This window comes from Leptosomus discolor, chromosome 1, assembly GCF_034619465.1.
Source record: "Leptosomus discolor isolate bLepDis1 chromosome 1, bLepDis1.hap2, whole genome shotgun sequence".
In the NCBI taxonomy this organism is placed as follows: domain Eukaryota; kingdom Metazoa; phylum Chordata; class Aves; order Leptosomiformes; family Leptosomidae; genus Leptosomus; species Leptosomus discolor.
This window is the reverse complement of record NC_141391.1, coordinates 122871331-122885197: the sequence shown is the minus strand read 5'-3', so window position 1 is coordinate 122885197 and position 13867 is coordinate 122871331. Positions and strand designations below refer to the sequence as shown.

At 35.8% G+C, this 13867-nt stretch overlaps 1 protein-coding gene across 8 annotated transcripts in view; it reads right to left on the bottom strand.

Annotated features, from left to right (window-relative positions):
- Positions 1 to 4674: 4674 nt before the first annotated feature.
- The window catches only part of CBLB (Cbl proto-oncogene B), a 129393-nt gene continuing 120200 nt past the window's right edge, over positions 4675 to 13867 (bottom strand). For 5 of the 8 annotated variants that reach the window (XM_086463588.1, XM_086463645.1, XM_009948182.2 and 2 more), the window contains 3 exons: positions 12988 to 13125; positions 10119 to 10238; positions 4675 to 4937 (listed from right to left, as the gene is read on the bottom strand). In XM_086463588.1, coding sequence (XP_086319714.1) covers positions 4675 to 4937; positions 10119 to 10238; positions 12988 to 13125 — 521 coding nt within the window. Of the gene's footprint in view, positions 4938 to 10118; positions 10239 to 12987; positions 13129 to 13867 lie in introns of all 8 variants that reach the window. The other 3 variants (XM_086463612.1, XM_086463630.1, XM_086463637.1) reach the window with 1 other exon arrangement.

The following is a 13867-nucleotide window of genomic DNA, read 5'->3' as shown; positions in this document are numbered from 1 at the left end:
CAATGTTTAGGAAATCTATGGGATTCAAAAAATTTTATTTTGTGATTTAAGATTAAGAGATTTGGGATTTAGGATTTATTTTAATAAGAATTTTCCCTGATAGACATGAAATCATTTAAGGACAAATGGAATGTTTAGGTGCCAAAGTAACACACACTGTTTTAAAACCTAAATTTACCATTTTCCTGATGAAGACTCATTGCAACTGATAAACGGAGGCAGGTATCTTCTACAGAATCAATGACTGGGTCTATCAAGCAAAAATTCCTCAAACATTCCTAGAGCACTCAGCTGCTAAAAGTTGATTATAACACAATAACGAGACAGCTGACTTTCACATCAGAAGAGTAAAAATTAAAGAAATAGGCAGCTATGTTACTACAGACAAGTGTATCAAACAGTTAACTTCCCTACTTAGTAATACAACTAGTGACCTATATAATGGACAAGGATTTAACATAGACTGAGGAAAGTACCATGAAAATCTCATCACTGAAGTTCTAATCCGACCTGCAGGGAATGGTGTTGGGCTTTAAATAGTAATAGTTGCATTGTCATGCATAGTAGAGGGGTTAGATCTTCAAAACTTTTTTCAGACCGCTGGAATACAGTAACAGGAAAAAAATGCTTTACACTCCTAAAGTTTTTTTTACATTGAGAGTACAATGTTTGAGAATGTAAGTGCACAGGACGTTAAAGAAGTATCAGTGTGAGCTTACTGTAATTTTCTTCAGGAAAAAAAATCCTGTAAATTAATGTACAGTCAGACTATATGTTCACCACTTTGGATTCTAAATAGTTAATGATTATCACCTTTCTGCCATACAACTACTCTATGCTCATTCTGAAATTACTGCCAATTTATACACTTTTACCACTGAAATGTAGAAACTAAGTAATGTATGGGGATATAAAGCAAATGTCTCAATGCAATAATCCACCTTATTTTAGCGCAAGGCCTCATTTTTGTGGTTTACAAAACAATGGTTTAAGACCCCTACACAGGACAGGTTATGTTTCTAAAGCAGCATATGAAAAGTGATAATATTCAATAACAGAGAGACAGAGTCTTGAAAAATCACGGACCAACCCAACATTCTGTTAACATTAATTTTATAAAACACCTTACATGAACAGATAAAGAACTTGAGCTTACATAATAACCAAAATTTAAAAAGAATGTTGAATAAAATATAAATTAATTGAACACATCACTAAGTTTGCCACATGTTAGACAAGTATATAAAAGGCATTTTCAGATAAAATAGTTATTTGAAAGAAAATCCTTCAAAATGGAAACTACTTAAGTCCTTTTTCAAGAAGTCATTCCTAAAAGCGCTAAATTCCAGGTCAACAGGTAGTACATAAATTTGCTTAGAATACCATGTTCATTTGCTTCAAAATTTGTCAAGCTTTAAGACACAAATTTAAATGCTTTCAGGTCAGAGTCATCAGTGCAAAGTAAAGCTTCAAGATGAAAATGAGAAAAATATAACAGAAGAAGTGATCCTGGTACAAAACTTCCTAAATTCACATTATGAAAAAAACGGTGCCAGATGCACTTTTGAGATACTGAACATTAACAAATTTTACCAGTGGCCATTTTCGGGTTCCAGCCAAGTCATTAACGTTGGTAATTACATTAAATTCACTTATTTTATCACAATTTCAGGTTTTTTTCTACTCATAGTCTTTGGAAAAGATCCATGCTGCTGATGTCCACTTTGCTCAACTTCTGATTCAGCCAATTTGCTTAAAATGCAGTAATTTAGCCAAAAGGATGTAAAAGGTGAGACCAGCAGACATAAGAATGATCATCTAAAGCCTTCAATGACGTTTAATTGGAAGAAATATGATAGCACACACTTCTGAGTTTAACCAACTTTGTTCACTCAAGCACTCCCATCGAAGTCAGTGTTCCTTAAAGTTATATACGTGCATAACATCCTGCCAGGCTCAAACCCTTAAGTCTTTCAAAGGTTAAAACATGTTTAGAGAACTATGTGTTTTGAGAACTAGACTGTAGCCAGATTAATTTATTTTAAGCCTATTAATTCCTGCAGAGTAAACATCGACACTCTAGCAAAGCAATTTTGCTCTGTTTTACTTTAAAACTATTAACCAAAAGAGGTCTGAAACAGCTTTCACGTTCCACTATTTAGAAGTGTTATTAGCACAAACATTTAAAGATTAATGGAACTCTTTTCAAGTTACCACTCAGAATATTGCTCACCAAGCTTTTTTTAACATACACTGAAAAAAACCGTAAGCATCACTGGTGGTCACAACCAGAAAAGAGAAGGAAAAATTTAAAAACCTTAATTTATCAGGCAGCAGTTCCAGCTTCTAATTGAAATATAAGACTGTAATTTATACTAAGCTGCTGCATAAAAATGAGAAAATGAGTTCTCATTACAATTCAAAATTTCAAAACTCAATCTGCAGACTGCTTGCTCATCCTTGTAAAGCGTTCTTTTTTCACTGTTGTCATTGCTATGCTGGCAGTTACACTAGAACCTCATTGAAGTAATTCCAGTACAACCAGAGTGTTTGATTTAATAGCAGGAATAATTTTGAATTTATAGTTAGCTAAAATGCTAGAGTGATGTTGTAAACAAATCAAATGAACAAGAAGGTTCAAGACTACATAAAACTTTCCCCAAAACCAGAGGAGATTTACTTGAACTTCAATGAAAACTTTTCATGAGCTTTACTCAAGGAAGGAACATTTAAAGGAAGTTGCAAATGCCCTTTTCTGGCACATAAACTCAGAATCATCTGCTTAAATCGAAATGAAACAGAAGCTCTTCCCTATACCCTGTATTCTCCTGATCATCTTTTATCACTGAAGCAGATTAATGATATCCATACTATGCTTTGTGATGCTACAAGATAATTCTTTTAATTAGTTCTAAGAATAAGTTCTTTGATGAAATAATGGACTTTGAGATATCACAGTAATTTCCACCGGGTGTTCCCAGTTATTTTGAATCCTGCGATTCAGCCATTTGCAGTCTTTGAAGAATCTTTAATACAAATGCATTGGCTGCTGAGATCTGATCCTGTAAGTGATGTAACTTTTACCAGTTGCTCTCAGTGAAGGAGAGCACTGACAGCTGCAAGCTCATACCCAGCTTAGCACACTGAAAATTCTCATATACTGGTCACACCTCAAAATGTGAAAAAAATATTCTAACTACCACATGGTTTTATCTTTTCAACAGTAATAAAAGAAGATACCAAACTTTCTTAAAAAAAAACACCAAACAAAACCGAAACAAACAAGAAAGCAGCAGTCAAGAATTATTCTGGAAATATTCTGACTCTTAACTTCGAGTGTACTAAGAACAGACTTGTCTTTTGTCTCTCTTCTAAAATTGGGAAGATTTTTAATTTGGCTTGCATCAATTTGAGCTGAAAAATAAAACATCAAGTCTAACCATGTAAAGCAAAAACATATTTCTAACTTAGCAGCTGGGAAGTGACTGAATGAATTTGGGTATTAAACACATACTTGAGAATAATAGAGTGTAGAGGAGAAGGTTACTAAAAAACATTGCAAAAAAAATACTGCTACAGTAGCATTAGGAATTAACAGTGCATCAAAGATTTAAAGTTTCCATGTTAATACAAACTGATCCAAGCCACAATGAACCACAGGATAATCACTCAAACAAATAATTAACCGCACTCTACAGAAGCTAGAACTGCAATTTACCTGAATATCATTAATATGATTCAAAAAGATCCCTTCTAGTCTGGCATGCCTCAGTTTACATAGGTCATAGAGAACTGGTGCCATTAGTGTGTAATCAAAACACAGTATTATCACATGAATTTGGCTTTTTTGAACATTTGCAAGCAAACCGTCAAATTTGAAAAAGCTTTTACATGTTAGAACTCAGTATTCGCTGCTCCATGAAGTGTTTTATTTGTTGCTTGGGATTTTTTTGTGGAAAAGACCTTAAGGACTACAGGTTATGGAATTCGTGTTAAACAGAAAGCTGCCCAACATTACTGTCAAAATACCTTTAAAAAGTCAGTTCATAGACAGAATAACGCATTTTACATTCAGATATTTCCTCTCTCAAAAGCAAAGGAATCTCAGAAGAAAAAAACCAAAATCAGTAGTGAAGGCCACATACTTTTTGCATTTGATGAGTTGAAATGCAAAAAACAATTAAAGCATCTTGTAAAAGGGTGGGTGGGGGTGGGCGGAAACAAACAACCAAACACAGAACTTCTGGAAAGCGATGATTTAGTTGATGGAGTGGTCAGCATGGAAACTGTTGGGAATGCTACAGCAGACCTGACCACAAGTACAAGGGAATATGAACAGGAACATAGTACAGGCATCAACTAGAAAACTGTAACTTGCCAACTTGTAAACAAGAAAAAGCATTTCACAGATTAAAAGTTCTAGGGAAGTAAACTTCTTTAAATTATTTCGTCAGTTCAACCCTGATTTAAAAAAGTATGGCTAGCAAAAATACATAAACCTCAGCATATTTATAAGTCTTGTTCAGAGCAGCCATGAGCCTTTGATAAACGGCTGGAAACAAACACCCTTCTGCTAAGGATGAAAGAAAAATATTCCATTCTCTTCTTTGTCTCATTCCCCAGTCCACACGTGTGTACGTAGAATTCACATGCTCCAAGAAAATCTTGATGTTGCTATAGATTGAGACGTGGGGAGACTGGCGGAGGAAAACAGACAAACTCTCTTAAAATACTACGGGCCACGTCAACATTATTCTGGGCAATTTCCAGCGCCCTCTTGACTTCTTCAAAGGAATAGCCCTCTCCCATAAGTTTCGCAATTTTTGCATCCACATTTTCCGTGGAACTGTCAGAGCTGTATGCTTTCCTGTGGTGTATTTCTGGTGCAGTCCTCCGAGGAAGTGGTTTAGGGGGCCTGGCTGGTGCTTGTGAACCATCTGTTTCAAATAAAGGAGATAGAAATCATTATAAATTGGCTTAAAATTGTGTTATAGGTAAGGTCAAGCCTCATGAGCTGTTTAAAAAGTAAAATTCTGAAGAAACGTGAAGAGGTATTTTAATTCACTGATATATCTCATTTTAAAATTCAGAAGCTGAATTCCTCCAAAATGGAAATAATGTAGTGAAATACTATTTTAATAATATGACAGGAACATGCAAGTTACAACCTGAATTATCCAATGTTGGAAGAAAGTATGATGGAAGAGCAAAGATGGTGAAAATAGCTAGTCAAAATTTTAAAGGCTCTCCACTCTCAACCCACAGTTCGAGAACTTTTTCTTAGTCTGTTTTTTTAGAAAAATCCAAATTTGATCACAATTTTATCCAGGACCGTAAGTTGTGCAGAAGAGGAAAGCAGCCAAATATGCCTGAGGGAAAAAGCCTTCACTTATTGGTACATCTTTCAGATTCTGCTCAGTCAACTGCAGTTCATTTTATGCAGAGCAGCTACGCGTAAGTACAGAAATAACTGGTTTCTCAAAGAAACCTCTAGTCCAATTATGTTCAGTGGTGAGAACAGAATATGATCCTTCCTCTCCAGCCTCCCTTTGGAAATATCCCCCCTTTTCTTCTCTTCTATGGAAAGGTTACCTTCACAGTTAATGCTGGTGCTAAGAATCACGATGTGCTGATGAAAAAAGCTAATATTCAAACTTGCTAATCTTCTCAGAGTCAAGAGTTTCGTGCTCAAGTAAACTTGGTACTTTACTGAAACCTCTTTATCCTCGCTGATTCCACAATAAGAAGCTTAAATACAAGCAGGCACAGAGCAGAAAACACTTTCAAGAGCGAAGTATTTTTTTTTAAAAAAGTCTTTAATCCTTCAAAAAGGGTTCTAAAAAGTTTCATCAGTCACTTTGATAGATAAATTAGAGGAATTTCTGGCTGTGATAGTTCCTGTTTACTTACAGTGACAGCAATGGCATTTTGCAGTGTTAAGTACTCCAGAGGCAGTTTTTTAGTGATGAAAGAATGTTGTATTTCTAGTATTGCTGTTACAATACTGGATAGAGAGAACTGTAATTTAACCAAGTGCATTAAACACTTCAGATGAATGAAAGGAAAGTGCACGTCTAACCAAAGTGTATTTTTCTCTCAACTTAGTTTCAATGCATTCAGATAAGAGTGTTGCTATACATTTGATTTCCATTTCTTAATTCAGAAAAGATAAGCAAATAGTACTTTTAGCAAGATGGCGATAATTATATAACAAATGTATGAGAGTAATTTGATTTAAAATTTACAGTAAGGGGCTAAGATTAATTTTGTTCTAATTTCATTGCCTATTTTCCCTGCAAATAGTATGACACAACCTACATAGTAAGTGCTATTTCATATTCATTATGATTTTTTTCTCTCTGAAGATGAAGAGAATTGTATATTCTAGTAAAGTAGAGAATTATAAAATTCTAGTAAACACACCTGAAGCAGATGCAAAGCTGCAATGAAGGTTTGGAAAATCCATGAAACACACTGGTTTGAGAAATTAAGTATAGCTAGGGAAATGTGGTTAATCACTAAAAGCCAAATCAGAAACAAATTCAAATTTCACATTTCACTTATTTTAGAAAACTCAAGACTGTAACAGAAGAACATTCTTCATATTTAAAATAATGGTATATCATGGTATATCAATCTGTTTTCTTTCACAAACATTGCAAACTTTTAATATGCACATTTTGTTACGAAGTTCATTTCCGTAGAGGATGAAATAAAATTAATTTGCAAACTTTACGTTTTCCCCTGGGCTTGAAGTACAGAAGAAATTCCTTATGCATAGATTAGATCCTTCTCTGTGTGTGTTACATGAGGTATTTTTTTTCTCTACCCAGTCTAATGCAGGCTTAAAGCTGAAGTTACTTTTTTGTGTAAAACCTTCACTTTGCTGAAGCTTCCAAACAAACTTTATTAAGGAATCACGTCATTCAGAAAGGTCATTTTTAATTCTGTCAGCAGATTTACAGCATAGGCATTTTATTCACAGTACAGTGGCATCTCTCTATAGCATTGATACTTCAAGATCTTCAGCCCTCTCTAACTCAATTCCCATTATTATTTTTTTAAGCCCTGACATCTCTTTCAATATCTTCACATCCATATAAAGTTTTAGCTGAAGCTGAGTATCACGTTGGATTCTGAGCTTAAAGATATAAGCCTAAGCTGCATGTCCATCTGGACACTGAGATAGAGGTATTTAAGCAGGACTTTCCTTCCCAACCTCTCATCCTCTCTAATGTTTCATCTACCATGTATGCCCAACTAAAAATTCAAATAGTTTTTCTAATTGTGCAATTCAATTAACAGTTTCTACAGTGAGGAGCTTCCTCTATCACTCACATTTCTGTAATTCAGCACCAGATTTTACCCTTGGGTAACAGGTTAGTATAAAGGCAGACACAGGTTCATTTAATAAGTGTCTAAAAAGCACAGAAAAAGCTGTTGAGAGCTCTGTGGCACAATGGGAAGAGAATATTTGTAACGATGCCAACTGTGTATTCCTCTCTGCTGCGAAATGGCCCTCCTCTTTTCTTCCCTTGCTGCTTCTCCTGTATGTTCCATGGTCTTTCACCAACAGACTAAGAAGCATCACAGAACCAGGTGACAAAGGCTTATTGTGCAAGACCCTCTGTGGAGCAGTGTCAAGCAGCTACATCTAATCTAACTGGAGTACAGGAACAAAGCATACTCAGGGGACATCCATACTAAGGAACTGAGAGAGAATGTGAGGAAGGAGAACCTGCACATACTGGCTCATCAAGCTGTTACATACAATCTTCACATTTTGCATTACTGTGGCACATAATTGCCCCTAGGGTCAACTGAAATCCACCCTGAAATAATATGGGACACCCTGCCCTAACACTTGCATGCAAAGTAATTTAAATTTTAAGTGTTTAATAATGCCAGGTGAGTGAAGAGGAAGCAGATAAACATACTTAACTAGCCATTTGAATGCATTTCTTACCGAATAGCTAAAGTCGGTAAAATATAGCAGACATCTACATTAGAAGCCTACTTTTCTTCTACCTTCCCCACGTATCATTGGCTGTGCTTAGGTAAAATATGCTATTAGCAATATCGCCTTCTCTTGCTTTTACTGTAGTAATTTTTAAGCTGTGTTTAAGAAGTTTGAAAAACCATGCCTTTGGGATGGTGCATAGCTGAGAACTATTTCTTCAGTGTTCAATACTGAATATGTTGCTGAATTAGAATAAATTTCTCATTACATCTTAATGAGTCAGTTAAAGATCATGACAGCAATCTTAAAATCAGTCAAATTGAAGCACAGAAGTTAAAGGACTCCCCATGCTGCTCTAGGGAGCCAGTGGCTAAATTATAATTAGATTTTAGAGTGAACTACATTTCTTTTCCAGCTAGTTCAAAGAATCACCATACAAAAGGGCTGAAATGAAGAATTTTCTAAGTGAACTGATTAGTTCAGAATAAATGCAAAAACAAAAGTTCTGAATACAGTTACACTCTCTATATTGTCTTTTTAAATCATAGATGAAGGTGAATCAGTTCATCTTGAAGCTCATCAGTTCTGTTCTACAGAATTACTGCCACTGTAAAAACAACTTTCCAATTAAGAGTATGACATGATCTATTGCATAGCTTTCATTTAATTGAAATTAAATTTAATATCTTGCTGTACATCGTGCTGATTTAGAAAGATATTTATAGCAAAGGTCGGCACATGTGGGTGTTTTAGAAGATGGCTGTGGGAAACATACAGATAGAAAAGTATTTATTAACAGATATGAGAAAGATCTTAAGTAGCAAGCATCTTACAGTAATTTAGGAAAATTAAAAATTGTTCCACCACAGAATTGCAAGAATTGCAGGAAAACGCTGTAGCTTTAAAAGGTAGTTACATCATTGTCATAATTTGTATTATAAAAGAATTGAAAATGCCCTAAATAAATCAAGTTAACGTTGTAAGACAAATAGATCTCTCTCAGTGTGACACAAAACATGCATTATAAACCAACTTTTTTTTCTAACAATGGGGGGGAAAAAAAGAGAAACACTGTTATATTAATAGAGGTATCCTCCCAAAGGTGCTACTATTTACTGAAGGCATCACACTAATTTTCAAATGTGCTATTCATTAAAAATTCTGTAGCGCTCTTCAGGCTTACTTAATTTCCCCTGTACTTTAAGTTGAAAAAATATATTCCTTCTTTCCTATACTCCATCAGAGTTGAAATACATATTTCTGAGATGGAGATATATAATTACTATTTAAAATGCATATAATTTTTCCACTTGTGATTGTTCCAGTTAAACGCTGATGATCATTACAACTGAAAGAACAGAGAAGTAAGTCCCTCCCTTTCTTTGTGTGGTCTCTCCACACAGCAAAATGATGTGAGTAGGACAATCCTGCCTCTTACCCATATACCATGCACACACAAAGAAAAGAAAATTTGTCTAAAAATTGGTGAAAGGCCTTTGAAATACAGGTACTGTTATTACTTTGTGTAATTTGAGTAGCTTTCCTTTAAATACTATTCATGTTGCCTGAAAACCATAAGTAAAATTTCCATGGCAGAGGAATTGGTTCTACTGTACCTGTTCCGTTGCAAATGGAAGACTGCATTTTAATTGGTTTCGGTTCTTGTTGTTTCATTAAAAAGCATTTTAAAAAACATTCAGACAAAATGCAGACAGACCAGAAAATAATACTACTTTAGGGAGCGAAGCTTCTTTTTTCTTTCTTTTTTTTTTTTTTTTTTTTTTTTTTAGGAGTGATGAAACAAAGATTGAAGTGAGATGTGTGTGGTCCCTGCAGGACTTCTGATCTCTTGTGAGCTTTAAAGGCGCCAGAAAAATCTCTGCCTTTCTCAAAAAATAAGGAATACTAGAATTCACATAAGCATTCAGTTTGGCAGCTAGTGAAATTCATGCAGTAACATCTACGCCTACAGACAACAGGTAGCCCCTTCCACCTTTATTGCAGAATTTCAATCTCTGCTATCCTTTGATGATTTCACCATTTTTGTAAAGCAGTATTACCATTGCCCAGAATGACAAAAACCTCATTGGACTTTATGGATGAAAGTTACTTGCTTCATAAAGTTGTAATTTTCTACAAGAACAGTTTTCTACCTTACCTGAAGAGGGAGGAAGTTGATCATAGTCTTGAGATGTCCTATTTGTTTTGACATTTTCTCCAGTTACTCTACGAGCAGGTGGCAAAGGAACATGACCAGTCATCGGGTCAAAATGGGGATCTGTAATAACAGAATAAAAAAAGGTGTCTTAGAATAATTAGAACTATTATTTGGAGAACGGGGAGGGAAGGTAGATCACTGGAACAGGTTGCCCAGTGAGGTAGTGGAAGACCCATCCCTGGAGACATTCAAGGTCAGGCTTGATGGGGCTCTGAGCAACCTGACCTGGTTAGAGATGTCCCTGCTTATTGTAGGGTGGTCGGACTAGATGACCTTTAGAGGTTCCTTCCAACCCAATACATTCTATGATTCTATGATGTATAGAAGCTAGACTTAAATTAGCCTCCCTTCAGACAGAGGAACCATGAATCCAAACAGGGGTGTTCCCCCATAGCACATGCATATGCACGTGTACATCCAAATTCACCACTTGCATAGCAGACACGTAACTACGTCTTGAAGTGACAAAAACAAGAGCACAGCTCAAAGGTGGTCCATGGCTCTTCTGGTTACATCCATGAGATACCTTTCAATTACTCAACTCCGATACTCTAGGATTGTGCCTGGTGAAGTATGGAAGGGGTTGCAAAGCCCAAAGCAGCACAATTAGAAATATCCCAGCTATTCAGGTTCATTAGAGCTTCACAACACTTCTATGCTTTGCAGTTCACAAAGACTGCAGGGCAGATTTCCTATTCATACAGTGACAGCTATGAGTATATATTACAGGGATAGTAATAGTAATAATATAATATAGATAAATAGTAAAGGCTGTGACTGGGCTTTTCAGTTCTCTCTGCTGACTACAGGAACAGAATTTTAAAAATGAGAGAAATCTACAGTCCTGGTGTATCATGTCCTCCCTTTCTATTTTTTTTTTTTTTTTTGTGGCTACTGAGGATGCAACTGAGCAAGCGTTAACATCATCCTGAACCTGGCTTCTGCTCTGGACTCACAAGAGTGTTTGTACGCGAGTGCAACTTTTTGCTATTGTTGATGATGAGATTATTATTCTAATCTGACAGGCTCTAATGGATAGCTGAGAAATCACCCCCAAGACTTGTATGGAAACCAATCATCAGAAACTCATCGTAAATCATCTACAGCACTTCATTTGACAAGATGTAAAGTGAGTAGTATGGCTTTAGAAATACCATATGAATAAAAAAAGACCAATCCACACAACCATGCATGCCTAAGTAGATGTATACACTTCTAAGATAAATGAAAACTGACGCTATAAGATTGTATTCACTATGCAAGTACGAAGAACAATACATGGCCACAGATACATTTTCCAGATTTTTAATTAAAAGCTCTTAGATTTTTTTAACACTATCAGCGATGTTTCTTAAATTATTTGGAAATAACAATGATTTAAAACTCTCCATGTTTCTGGGAACTGCACCTACAGAAATGGAGCTTGTGTGTGTCTACGTGTGAGGGCTTCTACTTTTCCTATCTATTCCAAATACAACTGAATGGTGCAGTGTGTGTTTCTGCATCAGATGATACAATGGAGGCACTCATTCAGACTGGACTATTGAAGAATATTATTTTGAAGTGTAGAAGGTAAATTAATTCCTGGCCGTGTATTTATGAAGATCAACATTTACATCCTGTAATGTGCTAAGTCTTTTTACCTGGATGTATTCAGAAGCTTATGTGAGAAAGTAACACACTGAGCTGAATTTGCATCATAAAATATATACATTTTTGGCAAATTACTCAATGTCAGGCCTTGACTACATAATAAAAACATCCCATAAAAGGTCACTCCAATTCAACCTACACTAGCTCACTTTCATCCCACAGCTAATATCATTCCCAAAGGTCAGTGAAACACCAGGCAGCCTGCTGGGCCATTGTAGAGTTGCACATGAGGGCCTGTCATCTACATTCTGGCCTTCCTGTGATCCTATTGCCAAAATATTTCAATTTATCCCTCTCCATACAGCTTCTAAGAAAAACAGATAGGAGGAGGAAGACATCTAACCACACCACGAGGTGGCTAAACACTGAAAAATTCCTGGGACAGGTAAAGTTAAGATACCAACATCCTTTGGAAGCTTCCACAGAGGAAAATAAGTCACTTCACAGGTATGCTCTATAACCCACAAAAATCCTGTTTTAATCTGTATCATCATCAGCAAATGTATTCAACTTAATTAATCTGACAATCAAAACCTTTTCAACTCAAAGAAAAAAAAAATGGTAAATTGTGAAGATACCTTTTATACCTTTTACAAGCAAAATATCAGAGTGAAAAAGCATCACAGTGATTCACGGGGAGACACAGGTGAAAACTTGACTTATTAACAAGGTTATGAAACACAGGCATTTGTGACTGTGTTCACAATTAATACAGTTTTGCAGCAAAATTTTACAACAGTTCTAACAAAGAAGGATGTTCTTTTCCCTTATTTTCTATTTTTTTCCCCAAGTTCCAACTTGAAAATAAACTCCATGAATTATGTTTTACTATAGAAAACAATGGAGTTGACAAAAGGATACAAACTATTATCAAAGATTACAACAGAAAATTTGGCACTTCACAAGTAACAACTCTTACTAGAAAAGTACAATTTATCAAAACGCCTAGCCTGGTATAGAAATAGGTGATAATTAAAAGTTAAGTCTTTTTATATTCTGAGTTGTTTCATCTCCACCATTAAAACCCCCTATTTTTTAGTATTTTGTATAATGAAGTACAGACAAAATGGACTTCTGAAACCTGATGACAACTTTATCACAGAACAGATAAGCTTCTGAAGTAAAGGAAAATGAAATAAAAGACTTTGTTTCCTACCAGAATGAAGGAACAGTTCATGTCCTGAAGGAGGTCGACTTCCCGACCCAGCAGGTTTTGTGTGTTCAATCATGCTGTGCCGAGCAGGTGGTGGCGGTGGTGGTAGTGAAGGAGGAGAGTTATCAAACGCATCTTCGCCTGCATTTTAGAAAATAATTATTAGATGAGCAAAACCTCATTAAGAACTGTAGAATAAAGAGTGAAGCTTAAAATTTATTTTTCTCTGGCTGCTGAGGACTTTACTCCTAGGGTTCATGTAGCAGTTCAGTGACTCCAGTAACAAAAACATAAACCTGACTGTTACTATGTGCAATTCTCTTCTAAAACACATTCTGAATGATCTTTTGCAATGCTCAGCTCCTTTTCTGGGATGGGCGGAGAGATTTCTTTTAGTGGCTCAATTGCAAAGACTGTATTATTACAAAAGCTTCACTGAATATTAATTGTAGAATAACAGCTGTGTTTCAGTGGCTAAGCAAATATATTTATATTCAAACACCAATGCCGACTACATTGAGTCTGCTACATTTATACTCTGTGTTATCTTTATCTGCTGTTCTAAAGCTCTGACCCCAGCTACAAACTGCATTTTCTACAGCTTGGCAAAAGAATGTACCCCTTACACAAAGGTGGTGCAGACAAGACCAGAGTTACCAAGCAGTGCGATTTTTATGTGTTCTTCTGCCTTCAATTCTATGTACTCTTGCAACTCAGGAACACTTCAGGGACCAGAGAGAGTACAGTGCAGGAACATGGCAAATGTTCAAAAGGTTTTATGGAACCAGAAAATTGAATGATAACACATTCACAATCATGCAGTTGAGTTTGTCAATGAAGCAGTGGGTGGTGGCCAAGCACAGTTCCAATCTATATGCAGAGC